The 24,214-nt window shown below is 49.5% G+C and overlaps 1 protein-coding gene across 2 annotated transcripts in view; it reads right to left on the bottom strand.

Annotated features, from left to right (window-relative positions):
• LOC146209958 (hydroxylysine kinase) overlaps positions 1–23,939 on the bottom strand; it is a 122,811-nt gene extending 98,872 nt beyond the window's left edge. For both annotated transcript variants that reach the window (XR_014707771.1, XM_084605467.1), the window contains exons 1-3: positions 23,714–23,939; positions 21,468–21,608; positions 2,902–2,995 (exon numbers count right to left, since the gene is read on the bottom strand). Coding sequence is in view for 1 of the 2 variants with exons in the window: in XM_084605467.1 (XP_084461593.1) it covers positions 2,902–2,995; positions 21,468–21,599 (226 nt within the window). In the remaining variant the exon portion in view is untranslated. The remainder of the gene's footprint in view (positions 1–2,901; positions 2,996–21,467; positions 21,609–23,713) is intronic.
• Positions 23,940–24,214: the final 275 nt, after the last annotated feature.

The raw sequence follows: 24,214 nt of genomic DNA on the forward strand, positions 1-24,214 counted from the left end.
TGAAGACGTCCCAAAAACCGCCAACTAATATAGGGCTAAATAAAGTTTTTTCTTCCTTCTTTGCATATATCGTACATTCGTTTGTGAGAAAGGAAAGGCGAAGTATCTGCCAAACGAGAGAGAAGGAAGGTGGGCGGTGAAGTGAAGAGAAACGGTCCCATAGTGGAAGGCTACCGAGAAATTTGGCCAACTCCGGACCTTTTCAAGATGCGCGGACGTCGCGCCAACCCAGAGCTGCCTGTTTACGTTACGTTCTGAAGAAAGGAAGGCGCAGTATGGTACATCTGGGTGAACACCACCAAATCGTAGACATCGACCCTTAATTAGGTCAATGTCACCTGAAGGGCGAATTTAGTACCACGTGAAGACCTCGCTTAGTGAAGCTTGGTAAATTGGCTTGTAAGAAAGGAAAGGCGCAGTGTCTGCCTAGGTACCTTGAAGGTGAAAGCCATCGCCCAGGGAGAAGACCCCTGATGGAGCTGGGGCAGGTAGGTCACCGCCGCTAGCGGCGGGGGCTATCCTGCCACCGACTTTTTATCTGTTGTAGACCGTCATTGCACCCGCCACCGCTTCGGTGTTGGACGACGGCTGTTGATGCGGCGCGCGTCTTTCTTTCCCTCTTCCATTTCTTTCTGCTCTATTTTCTCTTCTGTCTGCTCGAGGCAGCGGAGGTGGCTCAGCTACGGAACCAGTAGCAGCCCGTGCATTTTCTTTTCCTTCGCCCGACACATCCGTCTAAGGCTCGATCGAACATTTAAATTTAATGTTCCGCGTGATATTCCGCGTCATCAGACATGCTTGATACATAGACTTCGTTTAAACGTGGCTTTCACGCGCAAGTACTTACATTTAATTGGACAGATGGACTCACCGGAATGTTCAACTTGTGGCATCCCAGAGACTGTGGACCATGTATTATTGGTGTGCCCAGAGTATGCGAACGAAAGAAATGTACTAGCTGCTTCCTTGAAGCATTTAGACAAGAGGCCTCTGTCGAAGGAACTGCTGCTGGGCGCTTGGCAGGACAAGGGGAAGGGCGTCCAGGCAGTGCGCGCTCTTTGCCGCTATTTGAGCGCCAGCGGTCTTGATTCACGCTTGTAAAGCAAGCTGCTGTGTCTGTATATATATTTCATCCCCCCTTCTCCCACATCGTCACCCATCATGACCTTCTTTCTTCTCTCCTTCCCCTTCCCCAGTGCAGAGTAGCAGGCCAGATTTGAATTATTCGGGCCAACCTCTCTGCCTTTTCCTTTCAATAAATCCATCTATCTATCTTTTCCTTCTTCCTACAGCCACAACAACAGCAACATCGCCCAGGGAGGTGGTGAAGGGTGGCAATTCCTGGCCCTGCTGGCCTGGCAGATCAACGCCGCTTGCGACGGGGGCTAGCCAGCCACTGAATTTTCTGTTCTAGGCCGTCATTGCACCCGCCACCGCTTAGGTGGTGGATGATGGCTGTTGTTGCGGCGGGCGTCTTTCTCTCCCTCTTCGTTTTCCTTTCTTCGCTATTTTCTTTTCTGTCCGCACGAGGCAGCGGAGGTGGCTCAACTCAGAGCCAGTAGCAGGCCCGCGCATTTTCTTTTCCTTCTTCCTACAGCTACAACAACAGCACCTGGGGGCCACACAGGACCCACCTGGCCTAATTCACGACAACTGGGGCAAATAAAGTTGTTTCTCTCTCTCCGTGAGAACTGACGGTTCGAAAAGCTGGCGTAGTGCAGCTTTCGCTTCAAAACAACGCCCGACTACTGTGCCGGAGTACTCGGGTTCGAACCCGACCTCGGCGGCTGCGTTTCGATGGAGTCGAAACGAAGAGGCGTCCGTGTGCTGTGCGATGTCAGCGCTGTTGTTGTGGCTGTAGGAATAAGGAAAAGAAAATGCACGGGCCTGCTACTGGCTCTGCAGCTGAGCCACCTCCGCTGCCTCGTGCAGACAGAAGAGAAAATAGAGAAGAATGAAAACGCACAGGGAGAGAAAGGCGCGCGCCGCAACAGCAGCCGTCGTCCACCACCGAAGCAGTGGCGGGTGCAACGACGGCCTACAACATATAAAAATTCGGTGGCAGGCTAGCCCCCGCCGCAAGCGGCGGTGACCTACCTGCCCCAGCCCCATCTGTGATGTCAAGCACGTTAAAGATCCCCAGGTGGTCGAAACTACTCCGTAGCCCTCCCCTACGGCTCCTCTTTCTCTTTCCACTTTCACTCCCACCTTCCTCTCTTCCCTTACGGCGCGGTTGAGGTGTCCACAGAAAACAAGTAAGACAGTTACCTCGCCTTTCCCTTCCTATAAGTCAATCTGTCGCTTCAAAACAAGCTGCTCATGCCATAGAGTCGCATCTTTCTGCCGTACAGGGCATTCAAGGACTGCCCAGCAACAAGTTTCCGTCTCCTAGATTACGTAACCCCACTTACACAACCTAAATCGTCGCCATTTCGATTCTTTTGATGTGATTAATAGTAGACGTAGTAGGTTTTTACGTAGTAGGTAGTAAATAGTAGGTTTTGAAGAATGCTGTCTTTAACTTTCTGACCTCGCGGCAACCTCTGTACTTCCACCGTAGCCCCTGCGGACCATGCTTAAATTTTGTAGCGTTCAAAAGTGTTAGGCTACAGGGTGAAAAAACTTATTTTGAAAAGCACAATAAATGAGGTAGAGGACCGTCTAGCTCCCTTCTTCGGCCTGACTGCACTGGCCCTGCGCGCAGGGTGAGCAGTGTGTTGGTAAAATTCATCCTTTTCATTTACTCCTCCAAAGAGAACGTTGCCATCGGAGTTAACATTTACAGTATCGGTAGCGTTGGCCAATATTTCGGCGCGGTTATGTTGTCGTCTACTGCTGTCATTGCCGTAGTCCGCCCTCTAGGCGCTCGAGAAGAAGAGGCACCGTTGGTGATTCGCTCACCGAGGAACTCCGTCTGTTGGCTCTCGATCCAGTTGACGACCTTGAGGACGAATCCATGCGGGTACCTCTTCCACTGGGCATCCTCGCGGTGTAACTGGGGGACAATGGTTGCGATATTTTATTAACTAGCTAATACAAATGAAACCTAATAAGGCATTATTATGTCGCTGCAGGCTCTAGTCTGGCAAGAAGGCTACTGTGTACACTGTGTCGACTCAAATAATAATTGAGGTTGTGCTTCACTGTTTCTGTAATAACAGGTTGCAAAGAAAGGTCGGCAGGTAGGCACTAGTATGCGTCTAAAAGGAGGTATAAAGGTTTTAGTAGTAATAATTTATGAGGTAAGAAAAAATCCATGGACTTTAAATGTGAATAATGCTGGGGGGGGGGGGGTGTTGACGGGGGTGTGCACTAGTTCTGATTTACCCAGTGTTTTCCGTTGACGACCACAGTTCATTCACTGTAATGACAATATTGGCTCCTTTTTGTACCGCACAGCTTGCATCGCGTTCATAAAAAGGTGCTTCCTTGCTCTCGCCCTTTTTTTCACAAACTTGCCATAAACGATACTGTAAGAAATCGGGCAAAACATTGTCTCGAAAAAACCGGAGAAGGCTTCTGTTCTTGTCAGCCTATCACTTGGAGAAATCTCACAATCCCACTTCTTGTAGAATCTGTGTCCTTAATTGTCCCTGCACAAGTCCACAAGAGGTGGCGAACATCCACCTCTGAAGCGGGTCTAGAACAGATGGTCGGTACTGTCTTAAGAGCCCCATTGGCATGACATATACGCTTATCCTTCTAAGGGATACCTCCTCTAATCTAGTTAAGCTATGAGGGAGGGGGAAAATGCAGGTTAAATGAGGGCATTGTACTTTTCCCTGGAGAGAATGCTAGGATGAAGACAACGGAGAGGGCGTCAAAAGGTAGCCTAGTGTGTGTGTGTGTGTGTGTGTGTGTGTGTGTGTGTGTGTGTGTGTGTGTGTGTGTGTGTGTGTGTGTGTGTGTGTGTGTGTGTGTGTGTGTGTGTGTGTGTGTGTGTGTGTGTGTGTGTGTGTGTCTACGTGCGTGCGTGTGTGTGTACGTGCGTGCGCTGTTTGAGGGGTGGCCTTATTGCTTTGGATTTTGATGTGACTCTCCTTTTCGGTGCGTATAAAGCCCGTCGCACAAGTAGGCCATGCGTTGTAACCAGGACTTGTATGCGCAAGTGGCCGCGTGTGCTTGACTTTGGCACTCGAAAACGGTAGAAAGTTTGTTGAAGGCAGAATTTAAAGCTAGGTACAATAAACTGCGAATTTTAACTGCAGAGGCGGGATGCTTCTGTGGTAGCCAAACAGCAGCTCAAGATCTCTTTAAAGAGGTTTAAGAAGAGTGCACCGTTCGCCTAGGCAGAGCGTTATTTTCCATGGACTGGACGAAGCTGGCCAATAGGGAGCTCAAGCATCGCAGTATGGCGCTGCGGATGCCAGCAAGCAGCACATCTCCGAGCGGCTCCACGTCTTATCAGGCAGGCCGTCTCCCTCTCCTATTGACCTGCGTGCATCTGCTGCGTCTGCACCTTTAGCGCGTGCGCGCGCGCTTTCTGCATGGTGCTGTGAGGCAGCTATGAGAATTTTGCTTGGTGCGTGCTCCAGTTGCTTACAGAATGTGTCTTGTGACCTGGTGTTCCTGATGTTCTTAGGTGGCGCCTGGAAGAAAAAGACGCTGACGTCGGCTCGCGCGCTGTGTGCGGAACTCTCCCTGCTCGTACAGCTTCGCCCTGTCGTTTAGTTGCGTCTAGCCCTGTTGGCCGTGACATACTTTGGCGCCAGCGCCGGTTATCGATCCCAGTATATCTCCCGCACTCCTCCGCACGCCCAGGATTCAGGTGCTGTGCTAATTGACAATCCTGTGCGCCGTGCTAGCTGGATGAACCTAGGCGTACCTCCTGAGCACTGGCCATTGGAATTCACCACATACCACCTCGACATGCAATGCAAGCTCCAGATTATTACGCTCTACAGGACCCACGTCTGTCTAAGCCTTTCCACGGCAGTCAGATTGATGACGTCAAAGACTGGCTCGTCCAGTTTGAACGGGTCGCCTCATTTATTCAGTGTGACGACGCCGCAAAACTAAGGAACGTCTTTTTCAGCCTGGAAGATGGCGCTCGTACTTGGTGCGAGAACCGCGAAGGCGCCCTAACATCGTGGCGCGAGTTCTGCCGATGCATCCTGGACACCTATACCAGCGCCGAGAATGAGCGGAAAGGGCTTTACGTCCTTGCATGCAGATGCCAAATGTGACGGTAACCATGTACGTGGAGGACATGACCAGGCTGTTCCGACGATCTGACCCGCCATGCCCGAAGAGGAAAAGGTGCGCCATCTCATGCGCAGCGATAAAGAGCAACTGTTCGCTGGCCTCGTGCGCAATCCGTTGAGCACAGTTGCCGAGTTTCTTATGTAAACAATCAAAATGGAAAGGGCGCTCCAGCAGCGGTCTACGACATGCCGGTACTTGCCGTTTCGCTCACGAAGCCGCTTTCGGCCTTCTGGGCTACCCCGGATCTTCTTCGCTACATCCGCTCAGTTTTGCGCGAAGAGCTCCAGACACCATTCGGTGCTCCCCCGCCAAAGGTCGGCTCTGTTTCTAAGTATCGTCTGAGAAAAGCTTCAGCAAGAATTTCGGCATTCGGTACCGTCAGCTGACCCGCCATCCTTTTACACCGAGTACAGTGGGCCAACGTATGCAGACGCCTTGCGACGCTCTCCACCTGATTCCACACCATTACTCCCGCCCGACCAAGGCTCACTGTATTCACCACACCCAGAGCCGTACATCGATAACCGCCGACTACCCTCGCGAAATACAGACCTGTGGCATGCCCAAAATCGGCGGCACCTGTGTTTCCACTGCGGGGAACCAGGTCATTTGTATCGCCTGTGCCCATATCGACAACTTGGACATGTCTCGTCCTCCATTAGACCAGCGACCCCGGGATATTGAGGACTACGTAGCCTAGCAGCGCATGGTGCCAACTTTCTAGCGACAGTCATGCTCTCCGTCTCCACGCCGACCATCGCTGCAGCCCAGCTCCTTCTGGATGGCGCAGCGACGGTCACCAATTTCGCGTCGGGAAAACTAAAGACAGCGACCTCCGGGGGCGAGGCCGCTTTTCAATCGGCGCGACGAAGACCCCCCGACAACGCGACCTGTGAGCGACCGTGACTTGACGGCCCCGGCGACAGTTCGTAGATGTGGAGATCGATTCTCGCTGGATATACCCGTGGTTCTCGGCGGCTATAAGGTTACTGCATTGGTTAACACTGGCGCTGATTCTTCGATTTCAAGCGGGAAGTTAGCGGCGCTTCTAAAAAAAAAAAAAAGAAATGACGCCACGCACGCAGATTCGAACCGTTGGCGGGCATATTGCAACTCCGAGAGGCCAGTGCACGGCGGGAGTCCAAATTCGCAACTCCACGTTTGTTGTCAGCTGCCTCGTAATGCCCGACTGTTCCTAAGACTGTATCCTTGCTGTAGATTTTCCCTGGGAGTATGGAGCCATTATTGATCTCCGGAAGCGTAACGTGACCTTTTAGAGCGAGAAAGCTGAGGATCATTGACCCCAAGGACCGCCATAGCCGCGCCGAATTTCGCCTCTTCGAATTTCCGCCTAGAGCGTTTCTATTCCGCCACGTTCCAGTGTTTTGTAACTGTTAACTGCGACGAAATACGTGAGGCAATTGCGGTCACTAAGGGCAAACAGTCCCTTTTGTTTACCCACGGCATCACCTCGGCACGGAGCGTCATCCACCTCCGTAACGGCCGATCTGAGCTCCTGGTGACTAACTTCACGAACGAACTCCGTCATCTTTCTCGTGTGGCTGCAATCGCATTCGTCGACTACTTAGCAGACGTTTCCGAATGTTTTTATTTGTGAGCAGTTTAAAATGTGCGCCAATCTTTTGACCGTCTTTATATTAGTACAGATCTTTCGGAAACATACCAGCACGAACTGCGTGCTCTCCTCCTAGAATGCTGCGCTTGTTTCGCGACTTCATCGAAAATTCGGCAAAAGCCTCTTGTGAAGCACTGCATCATTACGCAAGACGATGCGGGCCCTATACGCCAGCAGCGGTACCGCATCTCAACGGTGGAACGTGAAGCGATTCACACACAGGTTCAGGCGATGCTTCGTGATGGTGTCATCCAACCCTCCAACAGCCCGTGGTCGTCCCCTGTCGTGCTGGTAAAGAAGAAGGATGGGATTCTTCGCTTCTGTGTTGATTATAGAAAACTGAACGACATGACAAAAAAAAACAGGTCTCCTGCTAACCCGTACCGACGACTCGCTCGACAGACTACGTCGTGCCCAGTACTTCTCCCCAATCAACTTGAAGAGCGGGTATACTGGCAGATTGCGGTCCATGTGCGGAGCCGAAAAAAAAAAAAAAAAAAAAAACGGATTTTGTCACCCGAGATGGACTGTATGAGTTTAAAGTGGTGCCTTTCTGGCTATGTTCAACGGCGGCTACTTTTCAGCGCATAATGAACACAGTCCTAGCTGGCCTCAATGCCAAATTTCTTTAGTTTGCCTCGATGACGTCATCGTGTTCTCTGAAACCTTTATTGAAGATTTTGAACGCCAGCACACAGTGTTATACGCGCTTCGGTCAGCTGACTTGACATTCAAGCCAAAGAAATGCCACTTTCGCTACAGGAAGTTGAAGTTTCTCGGTTCTCTCGTGAGCGCCGCTGGCGTGAAGCCAGACGTCGACAAGACTGCTGGTGCCGCCAGATTTCCCGTTCCTGCAATCAAGAGTAGTTTTCAACGCTTCCAGTGTGTCTGCGCGTACTACCGCCGCTTCATTGCCGATTTTCCCAAGGTTGTCACCCCCTGACTTGTCCCACGCACGATGACACACAAATAATGTGGGGCTCCGAGCCACAAGCGGCTTTTGCGGAGCTACGCAGACGACTGCAAACAACCCCTTTGCTTGCGCACTTTCATGAAGACGCTGACACCGAAGTCCACACCGAGGCCAAGAATATCGGCCTCGGCGCTTTACTCGTTCAACACCAAGCTGGCGTCGGAAAGGCATCGCGTATGCCAGCCGCACGCTCTCCCGCGGTGAGACACTATTCCACTGCGGAAAAGGAATGCCTTGCGGTTTTGTGGGCAACCATGAAAGTTGGGTTTACATCTATGGCCATCCATTTAAAATGTCATCGACCATCAATGTTTGTGTTGGCTGGCCAACCTGTTCACTTGCCTGAGCAATACATGAATACGTTGTGGAGGTCTGAGTCACTGCCGCCTGACGGATTTGCCTTATTGCGGCAGAGTCATACCGACACCACGCACCTTTCTTCACCAAGGCTTGAGCCCAAGAGATCGACAAGGGCTCTTAATGGGCATGCCCTTTACAGCGCATCTGCTGTCTTCCTCTTTCTTATACTATTTTCTGATATCAGCTGTATTGCATAACATTTTTCTTCTGTCTTTTTCTTTTCTGTTTTCCTTTTAAATCTGTCATTTGGTATTTACTAATGTAATTGCTATTACTTTTCTTTTCTCTGTTCACCTCTTTGTGGCCAATTTTTATGTATACATTTATCCGCATTTTCCATTTCGTGTTACCTTAATTATTTTCCATAGACCGGTATATTATATTTTCAGAATTCAGTTTTTTTCTTTTTTTGTGTGTACGTAATGTACAGCTTTCTCCCAATCGATTCGGACAGAATTTTATTCTATAATTTCATAGTAATGGACGTCTTCTCAAGCTGTCAAGGATGTTATGCGTGATGTTTTGTGTTTCTTTATGCCTCCATTAGTTTCGTATTCGCGACGTTTTTCAATACTATTTTTTCTCATTTCACTGCAGACTTTGGTAACCGCTTTATATACATATATTTATATTTTCTAGTCTGAAGTGTGTTTCGCATATTCACTTTAAAGTTATATTTTTTGCGAATTGGCTAATCCTTAATGCACAATTTTTATATTTCTGTTCTCTCTTCTTTTGCAGTTTCTGGCTACCCGCGGACATTTTCTTCTCTGCTTCCTTCTTTCCTGGACTTCTTTATCTTTTTGTGCTTTTCTTTCGCTTTTTATTTCTTTCTTTATTCTTTTTCCATTTCATATATCTATCTATTGTAATAAGGCAGTTGTGATCTTTGTTTCCTTTTGTATCTTTAATGTACATTTTTTTACATTTTTATGTCCATGTTTTTTTTTCATCTAAATCATTTTTTTTTTTATTTTGGGCGTTTAGCTCCTTTTCTTTTATCTTAAATTGGATTAAGCCTGGCAAAGCTTTCCTGATCCGGGCTCCCTCTCTCTTTCTTTTACATTTTTTTTCGTCATATTCTGAGAGGAATAATAAAAGGTAAAAGGCCAACCTCCGCGACCCATCGGGGTGCCTAGCATGATGGAGCCTTTGCCTGCAAGAATTTGAGTAAACCATTGTGTATAAATCTGGCCAGAAGCACGAAGATGCTGACGCGCTGTCGCGTGCACCCGTCAGTTTAGTCAGTGAGAGCACGGATGACGAGAGTGGTTTTCTTGGACTGGTGAGTGCCTCAGACGTAAATGTCCCGACAGCGAGCTGACCCGAACTTTCGACCTGTCATTGGCCACCTAGAAGGTCGCGCTCCTGACGCCCGTCGTCATTTTGCTCAAAACCTGTCTGCTTTATATCTCTGTAATGGCGTTCTATTCAAGAAGAGCTCCAACACTGTTGGCCTCCTCGTAGTGCCGGCCGACCTCCGCGTCGATATCATTTTGCTGGCCATGATGAGCTCACCGCTTGCCACTTTGGCTTTGCACGCGCACTCGCCCGAGTTCGTAAAGCCTATTATTGGCCTAATCTTGCTCACACCCTTCATAGCTACGTCAGAGGCTGCCGTGAGTGTCAATGTCGAAAGGCGCCGCCTCTCAAACCGGCGGGATTGCTCCAACTTATGGCGCCTCCCCGGGCGCCGCTTGAACAAATCGGCATCGACCTTCTGGGCCCATTTCCGCTGACATCAGCCGGTAAAAATGGATTATAGTCACGACCGACTATCTCACACGGTATGCGAAAACCAAGGCGGTGCAGCGTGGCACGTCATCTGAGATCACCCAGTTCTTTTATGCAGTAAATCTTGTTGCTCTATGCGCACCGTCCCAAGTCATCACCGATCGAGGCATGGCGTTTACGGCACAACTTATGCACGACGTATTTGAGCTCAGTTACACGAGCCATCGCAAAACCACAGCCTATCACCTGCAGACGAATGGCCTCTCGGAGAGACTCAGTAAAACGATCGCCGACATGATCGCTATGTACATAAACTCGCAGAACAAAACCTGGGACAAGATTCTCTCGTACGTAACGTATGCCTACACACTACGGACGCGATGTTCAAACGAGGTTATATGCCATGCTTCCGTGCTGCACTGAGGATCATCCGCTCACGCCAGACGCCGAACAGTTTGCTCTGCGCGCCGAGGAAGCATGCCAACCTGCCCGCATTCCCATTCAGCAACAGCAGGGCACGGATGCGCGTCGCTAGAACCTCCGTCATCGACAAGTCACGTACCAACCTGGAAAGCAAATTGGTGTGTGGACACCGGTGCGCCGGCCCAAAGCGTCTGAAAAACTGATGTCGCGTTACTTTGGACCTTACGGAGTTCTGCCCCGTGTCACGGAAGTGACATACGAAGTCCTTCCAGGTGGTACTGTGCAGCCCTCGCGTCGGCAACTACGCTTCGAGTTCATGCACGTTGTCCGCATGAAGCCGTATTTCACGCGGTAATATGCAGTGTGCTATGCGCTTGTTTCGTTGTTGCGTCGGGCACTTTACCCCGCCTCCGTTATCTGTTCTGTTCCTGTGCTGATTCTTTTGTTTTCGCTTGATTCGCCCTTCGCTCCCCTTCAGTCTCTGCTTCCATTTTTTATGAAGGAGAGTAAGTAGACCTGGTGTTCCTGATGTTCTTAGGTGGCGCCTGGAAGAAAAGACGCTGAAGTCGGCTCGCCCAACTTCGCCTGCTCGTACTCTGCCGGCTCGTACAACTTCGCCCTGTCGTTTAGTTACGTCTAGCCCGTTTCATGACAGAGTTTGTAGCGAGAGTTACACTACGCTAGTCAGCAGCGCATTTCACCTTGTGCAGGACAGGCCTTTGTGTGCATGCGCGGAAACCGGAGAAAAGCAACATTTTCGCATTTTTTTGTTTTCTCCATGCACGACGCCGCTGCGCACTCGGTGGGTGGAATTCGAATTATAAGTAATTAAACAGCGCACTGTGCTTCATATTTCCAATAGCAACCTCCCGGAATGGCAATGACTCATGGGGAGGTAGGCGCGGATTTTTGTTTGACTCCTTTTCCCGGAACATGAGGAACATTCCTGCCCTTTTTATTATGATGCCTCTTTTTTACCACCTGCTAGGTGGCTGCGTGACGTACGCTTTTCCAGTAGGCTTGCATTTAGCGCACTTTATAACTTCGATTCATGATGTGGACGAATTGTAACCATGCAGCTTGCCGAATTCATACCTTAAATGTGCCTCTAAGACCGCCGGAATTAGAGCAGCTGCTGCAAAACTAACGCATGATAAACTCGTTTCTAAAACGTTAATTTCCTTTTTACTTGCCTAACTGGTGCTTTAAAAATAACCTATAAACAAAATTCACATGCTTGTAAGAGTAACAACATTACAATCTATCATTTGCTCAATATTCACTTTTTTAGCTCCTCTATATTACAACGCAATAAATAAATGAAGCAAATGGGAGTTGCATGAACTATATTGTATATCAGCGTTTAATATGATCTCACCAACAACGTTCATGAATTTTAAGAGCGTAATGTGATTTCCAGGTTACATGCGGATTTGACGATGCCAGAAAACTGTTTTCTTTTTAAGAGCCACAGCGCCGAAATTGACTGCGTGCAAGCTAAATCTGGTTTATTCGTGTACCCTTTCAGAGATCATTTCCTTGCCTGCTCGGATATTATTTTCAGGAATAAGATGCATACAGTCGACGCATTTAGCTACTGTCTTCATTACACTGTTTCATTTCACAACCCATTTTATTCGTGCAGAAGCCAAATTCTGACTTTTACTTCTATTCTTACAATCTAAGCACTTCTTAAGCCTGTGGCCCAGAAATTTGAAGAAATTCGCCCATTCAGAACTCCCTTCAGGTTCTGAAGCTGCGCGAGACATGTGCAGCCACGGGCGCGCCAGCTGCATGCGCTGGAACAAATATGGCGGCCGGCGACTGCTGTACTTTCCCAGTTCCAGTGACTTTACGCCAAACTTGAGCTTGGGCTCCCTATCTGCTACGGAGAGGACCTTGCAACGCCGTCAGCAAGTGTCATCCTTTCGCTTGTGTAACTTGCTTTGAAATATTTAACCAATGGTATCCAAGAGTAGCCGATAGGATTCCAAGGGAAGGTAAGCGTAGAAGGGGGCAGCAGAAAATTAGGTGGGTGAATGAGATTAAGCAATTCCCAGAGGTCACGTGGATGCGGCTAGCGTAGGGCGGGGTAATTGGAGAAAAATAGGACATGCTTTCGCCCTGCAGTGGGTATAGTCCTGCTGATGGTGATGAAAAGATTAAACTTTCAAAAATATTTTCTTTTTCATGTTTAAACGTCTGAGCAGGAGTGAGAAGTGCACTTTTAATAAATAGAAAGAGGAAAAACCGCCATGACGGGTCCATTCACAAGCATCTTCGCCTGATTGAGATGGCAAAAGGCGGTGGGGGGTTATTGGCACATATTGAAAAACGTTTGGGAAGCCTGCCAAGCACACACGTTCTTCATGGTGCAACACCGGATAACAGTTCTAGCTCCTGAACGTGACGCCAGAGCAACCGACATAAACAAAACTACGGGGGACACCTAAGAAAAAGTGATATTTGCTCTAGCATGATACCCTAGAACAGTGGCGCAACTAAGACTGTGCAAAGAGAGAGACAACACAGGCCAACACTAGCAACCGTTACTAATATGAAAACAAGGAGCGAAATAACGTTTTCCTTCACATCCAAGTACGGCCCACTTAAATCTCGCAATACCCTTTTGTCATTCGTGCAAAAGCTAATCAAGAAATGTTTCCTTTGTAAATGTAACAGTTTACCAATTTCTTATTCAAAAGTGTGACCAACAAAAAGTCGAAGTCAGAGTCAAAAATACGCAGCAAAAGCAGACTCATACAGAGAAGGGGACACGCTGTCGGGCTAGTTGGTTTTTCATGGTTTTCTGCAACGTGTGCCGGTCACGGACACAGCACGGAGGAGCTGTGTCCTTGTCCGGCTACGCGCTGAAAAAAATGACATACAGACAGCAAAAGCAGTTACAAACCCCAGTCCCTAAACACAAAGCAAAACAATAACGCTACCACACAACCGTCGATTGGCCTTCAACTTTCTGTGTGTAAAACTACATACACTTCAGTCGCCAACCGCTGGGGACGCTGTGAACTTACCTCAAATTCAATTCTTCTCTCTCTATCAGGCACCCCAATACAAGAAAGCTCGAGCCTGAAAATTCTGGGCTTAACAATTCACCAATCAGGATCAGCGACTGCTTGGCTTTCTCAGGCAAAAAAGCAAGCACTCGAAACTATGAGTTTATTAAGAATTGCACCTAAAACGGGTGGCGCTGGCTCGTCTGTTGCACGACAGTTAGTGAGAGCGGTTCTGCAGCCACGTATTGTTTATCAGGCCCAGTTCCACCATCTTACAAGGGCACAATGGGATCGCCTTGAATCCGTAAATCGAGAAGCTATGAGGACCATAACTTGCTTTCCACGACTCACACCGGTCTTAGCGTTACAGGAGAATGCGCAGCTCAACACTATCGATGAACTGGTGCAGCAGCGCCGTGATGCTCGCAGACTGAAGGTCACTTTGTCACATTCCACGCAAGCACTGAGGGCGTATGCAACGTCACACATTATTATTCAGCCACCTGCGCCAGTTCTCCCTCCCTGGAAATTCGTACAGTTAGGAGACAACAAGCCAGCTAATATCCGCAGACCAACGTCTGCCAACTCGGCATCATTGCTTCGTCAGAAATTTGCAGAGCAAGATGCTCACCTGCCTCAAGATTCCATTTTAGTGTACGTAGATGGAATCCAGCAAGGCTGTGAGGCCAAAACCGTCATCTACTGCCCACGGAGACCTAGCCTGAATCAGATCACTACGTTTCATCTTTCGGAACCACTTACATCTTTCTGCGCTGAGCTCGTAGCAGTTCAGGAGGCACTCTGCTCCATGGCTTCCATAACCATGCTTCCTATAGCCCACGTTGTCATCCGCACTGACAAACTTCAAGCGGTAAGTTTGCTCCGACGTGTCAGCCGCTGATGACTGATGCTGATGTCACACGCCGACCAGCCCTGATTCCTACCCCTTCGTCTTATACCCTACCTCAGGTCGCTGTGCACGCTGCGGAACCACTGTCCCTCTGGGAAGATCGGCGGAGGTGCCCCGGAAGACGGATCTCTGGCGCGCTCTAGATAACCACCCTCTCTGCTACCACTGTGGCGAGGCAGGTCACCAGATCGCCAGATGGGCCTTAAAGGATTTTCTCCCGACAGCCCTCGTCCACGGCCTGGTGAGCGGCCTCAGGACATCGCCCAGTACGTCACCCGCCAGCGTAGTCTGCCGTATTCTCCTCGTCGTGAGTCGCGCTCGCCTTCGCCTCATCGTGAGTCGCCCTCTGCGCCACGTTATACCGCTGGACACCGTGGTTCCTCGAGCCCTCGCCGGGAAAACTAGCTCCGGCGACCTTTGGGGGCGATGCTGCCGCACACCGATTCGCCGCAAAGCTTCCACCACCGCACCGCTCGACTCGCCCCGACGTCGAATGCCGAATTCCTGTCCAGTGTCCGCCGCACAGACCAGATCGTACCGACGTCGTCCGCATCGCCGACCAGTTATCACTGACGTGTCGCTTAAATCACCCCGACGCAGACCACACAACTGCTGCCCAACTTCCGCCGCCACACCGCCAGCTTCACTCCGAACCGACATTGACAGGCCCTGGTCTTGTCCGGGTCTCTCTGGACATCCCTGTTATCGTCGACACGAAGGAGGTCAGCGCATTAGTCGATACGGGAGCCGAAAATTCTATCCTTAGAGGGCGACTTACAAGGACACTGAGAAAAGTGATGACGCCATGGAACGGACCAGACATACGTACGGCAGGCGGACATGTGGTTGCACCACTGGGTATGTGTACGGCCCAGGTTACGGTGCGAGGCTGCACATTTGTCGCGACTTTCTTGTTCTACGCGAATGCTCTCGCAATGTTATTCTTGGCATCGAATTCCTTCGGGAGCACGGTGCCACTATAGATCTCCCGAACCAATTGGTGACATTTTCCGCCAAACTGGCAACCGAAAAGCTTCAGTACCGTGGGTCCAACTCCACGTTGCGAATCGCCGATGATAGCCTCACAGTGCCACCACGCGCCAGCATCCTCGCCAGATTTACCTGTGACAAGCCACATCACGGCCTCCGGATTGTTGAGCCTAATGTGTCCCTCTCGCCCGCCTTGTGAGTTTCTGTGGCAAGAGGGCTTTGTTTCTTTCGCTGCAGAGATACGGAGGTGCTTGTCACCAATGTCTCCAATGAACACCAACATCTGTTCCGTGACACTGCCCAATGCAATCCAAACTGTCACTGCTGAGGTCGGCCATCTGCAGGAAGTTGTCGAATGTTTTGCTTCCGAGGAAACTACGCCTACCACCGAACCGGATGATGTCGTGCACGCTGTCGACATCAATTCTAGCCTTTCCTCCGCTGAAAAGAGGCAACTACAGGATCTATTGCTGAAGTTTCGTGCGTACTTCACGTCTTCGTCTAAAGTGCAGCAAACGTCGGTCATTAAACACCGGATTATCACGCATGAAGCCACTCGACCCATTCATCAGCAGCCCTATCGTGTGTCTCCTCGGGAGAGAGACGCTATCCAACAGCAAGTCAAGGAAATGCTTGTCGATGGCGTCATTCAACCTTCAAGCAGCCCATGGTCGTCGCGTGTAGTCCTCGTTAAAAAGAAAGAACACTTCGTTTCTACGCTTGCTATCGGAAACTTAACAGTATGACAAAGAAGGACGTCTATCCGCTGCAACGGATCGACGACTCTCTCGACCGACTTCGCCGAGCCAAGCACTTCTCCATTGACTACAGAAGTGGTTATTGGCAAATCAAAGATGATGAGCGGGACCGTGAGAAAACTGCCTTCGTGACACCAGATGGGCTCTATGAATTCCGCGTCCTCCCACTCGGGCTCTGCTGTGCTCCTGCCACCTTCCAGCGAATGATTGACACTGTGCTCATAGGTCTTAAGTGGCAGACATGCCTTGTTTATGCAGACGACGTGATAATCTTTTCGCCGCCATTCACGGAACACTTGCGCCGCTTGAGAACTGTTCTCGAAGTCGTCCGGTCTGCCAACCTTTCTCAAGCCTCAAAAGTGTCACTTCGGGTTCACCGAATTGAAGTTTCTTGGGCACATCGGGAGTGCTGATGGCATCCGAGCTAACCCTGAGAAACTTGCTGCCGTTTCTGCCTTTCCCATCCTCGCCCACACAAAAGTAGTGCGATGGTTTTTGAGGCTGTGCTCCTATTATTGCCGCTTTGTCAAAAACTTTGTACAGATGGCCAGCCCTCTGACACTCCTGACTCGAAATGACGCATCATTTTCCTGGGGCGCCGAGCAGCAGATGGCTTTCGACGAGTTACGATGTCGGCTCCAGTCACCCCCGATCCTGGCACATTTCGATGATGATGCCGACACAGACCTACAAGCGGATACGAGCAACGTCGGCCTTTGCGCCGTTCTACAGTTCAGCACTAAGACGGGGTGGAGAAAGTAATTGCCTACGCCAGCCGTGCACGTTCCCGTGCTGAGTGCAACTATTCCTCCACTGAAAAAGAATGTTTAGTGGTAGTATAGGCCGCTGCCAAGTTCCCCCCGTACCTTTATGGCCGACCGTTTCATGTCATCACTGACCATCACTCGTGTTGGCTGAAAAACAAGGATCCTTGTGGCCGCTTAGCACGTTGGGCATTGCGCCAGCAGGAGTTCGATTTCGACGTTATTTATAAGTCCGGCCGAAAGCACACCGACGCTGACAGCCTGTCTCGCGCACCCGTCAACCCTCGTTCGTCAGATGCCACCGACGACGATAGCTTCCTTGGAGCAGTCACTACGTCCGACCTCGTTTCCAAACAGCGTGCCGACGCCGAGCTGCGACTGATCATCGACCACCTTGAAGGTGGGCACCCTACAATACCCCGGTGTCACGAAATCGGCGCACATTTTTATCAAGCCGGCACGGCGCGAGGCCCGTGCGGCGCAGCATGGAAATTTCCACAAAGTTCGAGAAAAGCCTCCTTCCCCTGTGCAGCTTTATACGCGTCGCCGTCGCCCTCTTTCTAATCACCCAGCGATGACGGTAACTCGTCAGTCTGGAAGATTCCAGAGGTCTCTAGAACATTCCATGGGACCTAGCCAATGACGACGTGCGGCTCGACGGGAGGAAAAGGGAGCCCTCCAACCAGCGAAGTTAAGTGTGTGTGTGTGCGCTAGCTTTAGCGCGCCTTAACAGACAGACGCGCCCTATTTATTAAGGCCACGCCGCTAGTTAGTCAGTGACAGCGGCGTGTTCGCTAGTGATTCGGCTGCACTCCCGGGGATCACCCGCTGCTGGCAAGCCCATGGACCTGCGAGGGAGCGGCGCTAGTCTTGCATGGCGGCCACATCGTGACTATCGAGGCGTTGGACTGCAACAGTGCCCGATGAACCATTTGGTGTTTGTTTATGTGATTCTCTCGTGTTTGATCTGAGTTGTAAAACCTCTGTATTATTGAATACCTCTGCAGTTGCATCTTTAGCATTTGTATTCTGTGAACCTCTAGTCTGTGCAATTTTAGTGTTTGTGTATTCCTCTGTATTGTCCCCTGCTGTATATAAAGTTTGTTTTGTTTGTTACTTCTGACTCCAACCCTTACTCCTGCTTGAACCGGCGAAAGCTGGGCGCCAAACGACCACCCCTTTCTGTCACTACAAGGTAGTTGAATTCCGGCTGAGCTTGCCACGCAGGTCGAGGGCATCTCCTTTGCGACCGGAACAGCTACCCCCACTCACTCTAAAGGTGTCTGGGAGTGTGCGCACCGTTAAGGGCGCATCCTTAATAATCCTTCTAATTATTAACGGATGACACCCGGTATCTCGCTCGGGGGCTATCGTCGTATTCCCTCCGCAATTGGGTGCTTTATAAGAAGAATTCTGCTTCGAGTGCAAAAACATACCTGCTAGTCATACCGGCTGATCTAAGGCACGAAATACTCCTGGCCGGCCACGAAGAACCAACTTCCGGTCATCTTGGCTTTACAGGCACCCTAAACCGAGTCCGGCAGAACTACTACTGGCCACATCTTTCTCCGAGCGTTAGACGTTACGTACAGACTTGTCGACAATGCCAGCGGCGAAAAAAACCTGCGCTCAAGCCATCCGGCATGTTACAATCTATCGAGCCACCTCTCACAGCCTTCGAGCAAGTGGGCATGGACCTTTTAGGCCCATTTCCTTTATCCTCGAACGGACACAAGTGGATCGTAGTCGCCACAGACTACTTAACACGCTACGCTGAAACGAAGGCCCTTGCCCGAGGTACTGCCGGCGAAGTTGCTCGATTCTTTATGAACGACATTGTGCTCAGACATGGTGCACCGTCGACCGTCATTAATCACCGAGGAAAGGCGTTTACAGCTCGGCTACTGCGGGATACCTTAACTCTCAGCCATACCGAGCACCGCACAACAACAGCGCACCACCCTCAGACAAATGGATTAACGGAACGACTAAACAAAACTTTGGCGGACATGATCTCAGTGTACGTTGACGTTGCACATAAAATGTGGGACGAGATCCTGCCGTATGCCACCTTCGCCTACAATACGGCGCTGCAGGAAACCACGAAGTTTACGCCGTTTCGTCTCGTATATGGTAGGGAGGCCCGCATGATGTTGGACGCGACGCTCCCGTGCAGGGATAAAGCGGTCGAACCCGATGCCGCCCATTTCGCGGAACAGGCCGAGCAAGCCCGTCAACTGGCCCGCTTGCACATCAAGGAGCAGCATGCCATCGACACTCGACGCTATAATCTTCGGCACAGGGAAGTCCACTACGAATCAGGGGACAAAGTGTGGGTGTGGACCCCCGTGCGCCGCAAAGGCTTGTGCGAGAAACTGCTCCACCAGTATTTCGGACCCTATAAAGTCCTGCGCCGCTAGAACAGTGTTAATTACGAGTTTATTCCAGATGGAACTGTGACCGTCTATGTTCGGCGTCAGCGGCCTGAAATTGTGCATGTGGTGCCCTTAAAGCCGTACTTTTCGCGTGACTGAGCGCTGTGTCAACGTCGCGTTTCGTAACATTGACGCTTCCTGCAAGTGAGACCTTGAGTTATTGTACAGTTCACTTGACATCTAATTTTTTTTTATCCTCTCACCTTGTCATCGGGAAGATGTTTTTCTTTCACGGGGAGGTGGGGGGTGGGGGAATAATGCTACGTGCCTTGCGCCGTGCGACTGCCGTGCTTGGTGCCGACGACGACGAAGCGGTTGTTGGCTCGAGAGGCGCGCTGGTGCAGTGGTGCTGGACTCTGTTATAGTAACGAGAAGCCGGCCTCATTCTCGGGTCCTCGTCGACGTGTACCTTCTCCGCTTCCTGTGGCTTGAGTCGTGACAAAATAGTCAGCGAATAAGGGGCGGCTTATAACAGACCAGAGTTTTATGTTTCGCGCAACTGTGCAATATTCTTGCTATCTTTTACGGTGCTGAAGGCTCACGTTTCTATCATCCCTTTAGTAGTGTCCTTAGTCAACTAGGCCTCTGATCGTAATGTGACTGTGAAACAAGATTCCCACTGAAGCAAGTTACCGCTATTTATCTGTCTGATAAACTCGAGGAGCTGGGTCACTTTTTGCACAATGGCATGAACGTTGTGAACAGTGCGCTTCTGTCCGCCGTTTCTTTTTTGTTTTTTGTTTTTTTTTCGATAATTTCATAGAAATACAAAATTAGGAACTAAGAAGTTTAGTGGTCTGGTTCTTTAGGAAATATAAGCTGACCGCCCCCACGTGCCCATTTTGATTTTTTTGTTAAGACGTACCTTTGTCGTTTTAGAGATATATCCCAGTTACTAATAAGATAATTCTAAGTATTTTCATTTCCGTAACTTTGGCATTCTGTATAGCTGTTATTTTTTTCCTCTCTGCTACCAGCCCATCTTGTCCTTTCGACCAGTTACATGTTTCCTGCAAGTCTCTTACATGCCCAAATGGCTTCTGCCAGCCTGGTTCAATCCTTGTTCTGCCTTCTCGGATTCCACTTATGTTCGGGAGATTTATCAATCTTTACCATCCCTCTCTTTGTCTTCGAGTCTCGAGGCTGATACTTCTCATTTTCGAATGAGACATACTGTATCAGGGCGAGAGTGTGCGTAGTCTTTCTTGGCTAATTAATTTTGGCCAGCAGCACATTGTTTGATTATTGCTTATATCGTAATACCGCTTTTGAACGCTAAAGCGTTCCCCTATCACTCTTTTCTATCTGTTACTACTCTATACTTTGCAGATCAGCTCTCTAGACGTAAACGTTTTCATCGTTTTTACGGCGTTTATGGATTATGATTGGTCCAAGGTACAATTCCATTTTAATTTTTCTTCTCCAGTGCGTCCTTATTCGGCTTGTACTGTTGGTACCTTTTTTTTTAAAGAAAATTGCCTCACCAGACTGGATTTAGGAATTTCAATAGGGCTATTCAACAAACCATTGCATTCTTTATGTTGGCAATACATTTAACATCGAAATTCACTAAGAAAGCCAAGTTGTTTTAGTTTTTTTTTCCTGCATAAAATACTAATTTAGATGCCATATTATGCCGTTTGCCCATACGCAGCTGTAGCGAGCAGAGTTTCCTCAAGCGCAGGTCTAGTCGGCGGGGCGGGTTCCAATAGCTGCTCTTTCTCAGAAATGCTAGTCCACAGCCGACCATTGCGACGCAGAGGTGGCTCAGTTGTGCCAAAGCGCGCCGCCTTACTCGGCCTCTCATCACAGTACGATATTGTCAACTTAGTCACATGCATGCCCCCGCCTGGATGCAAGACTTCATATTAAACCACCTTACGCTTCAATTTGTGTGTGCAGGGCGAATAGAAAAGCACCTATAGATTTCAGTTCGCACGGGGGTACAGTGGCGAATTCCACCAAATGCAGCAGGTTTGAGCTGCTTTTGCAGCTGAAACTGCCATGTTGTATATCGTGTTTTGCATATCGGATAGGACACGACAATACAAGGCTCTTTGGTTCGGACGAGTAGCACAGTTCCTTGGCTTCAGATAATTCAACAACTGGCGCCTGAACCGACAGTCTGACGCCGAGAGCCTGCATGCTTCACTCCTTTGCCGCCATAAAGCGCCCTTAGGCTGGCTTCAGCGGCTCGCTGTTTTTCTCGGAGTCCTGAGGTCTGAATAAAATAAAGAGGATCCAGCGATGGCCTCGACGTACCTGCACGCGGAAGTTGCGATCGTCGTAACTCTCTAGCTCTGTAATGGAAGCAGCGGCGAAGCCGAAGCACTCCTTCAGCAGGCCGGCTGCCCTCTGGCAGTCCAGCCAAGGCTTGATCGGCTCTGTTGACATGGTCGGCCACTGCGTACAAAGCGAGCGCAAGTCATCCTCGTTTTAGAGGAATCAAGACTGTACCAAGCAATGTGTTTCAACTCCTCTTAAAAAGTAGTGTTAGATGCTGGACTACTGGTAAGCCAGTGAAATATCATGCAGTCAGCTTTGATGTCTTCCTCGCAGCAGTCTCCATCGCAACGCATTTCTTGGCACCCGTATACATCATCTCCATGACAACCAGCTACGCGTATCGACATCAGATGAAGACCTCTCCGTCACATGTTCCAGTCTAACAGGCACCTAAGCTTGAACTAGGGCCATATATATCGTGCAGTCCAGGGCGTCAAAATAACTTTTGATGCCTATACACTGAATCACCCCCACGATCTTCGGGACACTTTTTATTTGTAAGACAATTGTTATGCTCACATGTTGGTGGGAATAGTCTAAGGTTTCGATCCGTGGCAAAAATTAGCCTTAAGACTTTTCCTGTTCCCGCACCGAATAGACAAAACTGCCATAGAAAGGCACTTGGGTGCATTTTTTGAAACTATTTGAGGGAAATATTGTAACAAATATCTTATTAAATATTATGTTGAAAAATGCCTAGCAGTTGAAAAATGCCTAGCAATGCCTAGCAAAACTTTGCTCATGAAGTTAACTCTTCGCCCACGGCGAATGGTAATCAGGACAGCAGTAGAAAACCAATGGGACGATTTTCTGGACATAAACAGCAAAATACCACAAGCTTGCCGACGGAAGGCCCGCGACTATACTGATCGTTATTGTGTAGTTATACAAAATGTGACAAAAATTACATTCAAAAATTATTTCCCTCATTTGTGTGAAATTTCTTGTTATAAGCACTGCGCTATCAGAGCGCGAATGCGTCTCAACTGCGATGTTCTGACAATTCACTTAACTTAGTTTTTTCTGTACGTATGGGTTGGTATTTTTCACAGCGCTGCGTCAGTCCATCGCCAGCCGCGAAATGAACGCAGTCGCTGGCATAGCAGCATCTGAGCTAACCGGCGGACTTCAGATCACGCAAAGTGACAAAGTAAACAAGCCCCGAATTAGCAGTAAGCACAATGGAACACGAGGTAATTGCCGAGGTAGTACGTATACCTGTTGTTCCCAGCCCTGCTGAGTGAACACCGATGTCAAAACAGACTTCGGCATTTGAAATTCACAAGAAAGGAATGTAACTAAAAAGAAGATAGTGAGAGTTGAACTATTTTCAGGCATCGTTTTGGGTTCACTCAGTTTATTTTTCTTTTCCGCTGATTGCTCGCGATAAAGGCAAACAGGACCATTCAGCGATGCTCGGCGTATCGAACCAATTGAGATGTGACAGCATGCGCGTGCTTGCGGACACCTTTTTTACAGTCAGTGCGAAACGCGTACCGCAATTCAACGCATACGATCAGAACCAGAAACTGTTCACAGTGGCCAATGGCACGAGTACATAACTCGAACGGCTCGTTTGACTGGCCGCTCGCACGCGCGTTTTGTTCTCTCCCTCTGGGTATATTTTAGCGCCGCGAGAGGAAGACAGCGGGTTCACCAACACGTGTTCATGGCCGCTGAGATGTCTTCTGCCGCCGAGCAGAGCTGGGCACCGCAGTTGCCACTTAACTGCGCGCCAATACCACGCGTTATCGGTTGCACTCAGTCGCGTGAGTGCCTAGCACAAGAGTATTAAAAGCATTCTGTTTGACGTCTTGTACGGCTTAACGAGGCGACGGGGTGTCTGCGCGAATCTACAGCAGACGATAACTGCTACATATAACCAGTGCAGTTAACGAAGCGACAGAAAACTCTCTACTAACGCCGCTTGGCATTGTCTCCGACCGTCCATCTTCCAAGGCGGCATTCCTTCAGTGCAAGAACTATAGTTCCTTTCATGACAGCAGCGAATGAACCATTCGCACTTAGCCCTATTAATTGAAGTAAGACCTTTCAGAACAGCACCCAACAAACAAGTAAGCGATGCATTATTTCTCAAGAAATACTTTCAAGTAAATCCGTAAGCACAAAAAAATGCGCTTGGTTTATGCTCCACCCGCAATTTCAACGATGGCAGTCTACACGCCTCGTAACATAAGGGCAAATTGAATTCTGTATCTCACCTTGACTCAGGCGAGACTGAACCCGGCTGTCCCGCTGACTTTCGACGTTTTATCTCCGACTTGTCACGTGCAGCACGTGTGCCAATCTGTTGCTTTGTTTCCAGGGGTTCTCTGTCAGGAAATTTGTCTGCAAAGCTAAATCATCCGTCAATATCTATTTAGTAAGACACCACTGATTGAGTGCGCCGACGGTCTCTTTTCCACCGCCGTGGCTTGGTTCCGTCTATTGAGCTGCCTCCTGCACCGGGGCTTCGCTCGCCAACCTGCCTCGCCTGCGTTATCTTCCAGAACAACGTCATGTCTCCTCCTCGCCTGCCTCTTGAGTGATAAGAAGTGCGTCCTAAGCTATCTCTACAATGTCGGTCCAGTGCCTCTGACCGGATAATCTCGGCTTTTCTTCATCGAGCCGCACCGCTCTCTTCCCTCCACCTGTTCCTTGCGCAGGAGTCGGAGGGCGATCGATTTATCGCGGTCATCTCATCTCATCGATCCCCTCGGAGC

Source organism: Amblyomma maculatum, chromosome 1 (assembly GCF_055883805.1).
Source record: "Amblyomma maculatum isolate TAMU_Amacu chromosome 1, ASM5588380v1, whole genome shotgun sequence".
Taxonomy (NCBI): Eukaryota; Metazoa; Arthropoda; class Arachnida; order Ixodida; family Ixodidae; genus Amblyomma; species Amblyomma maculatum.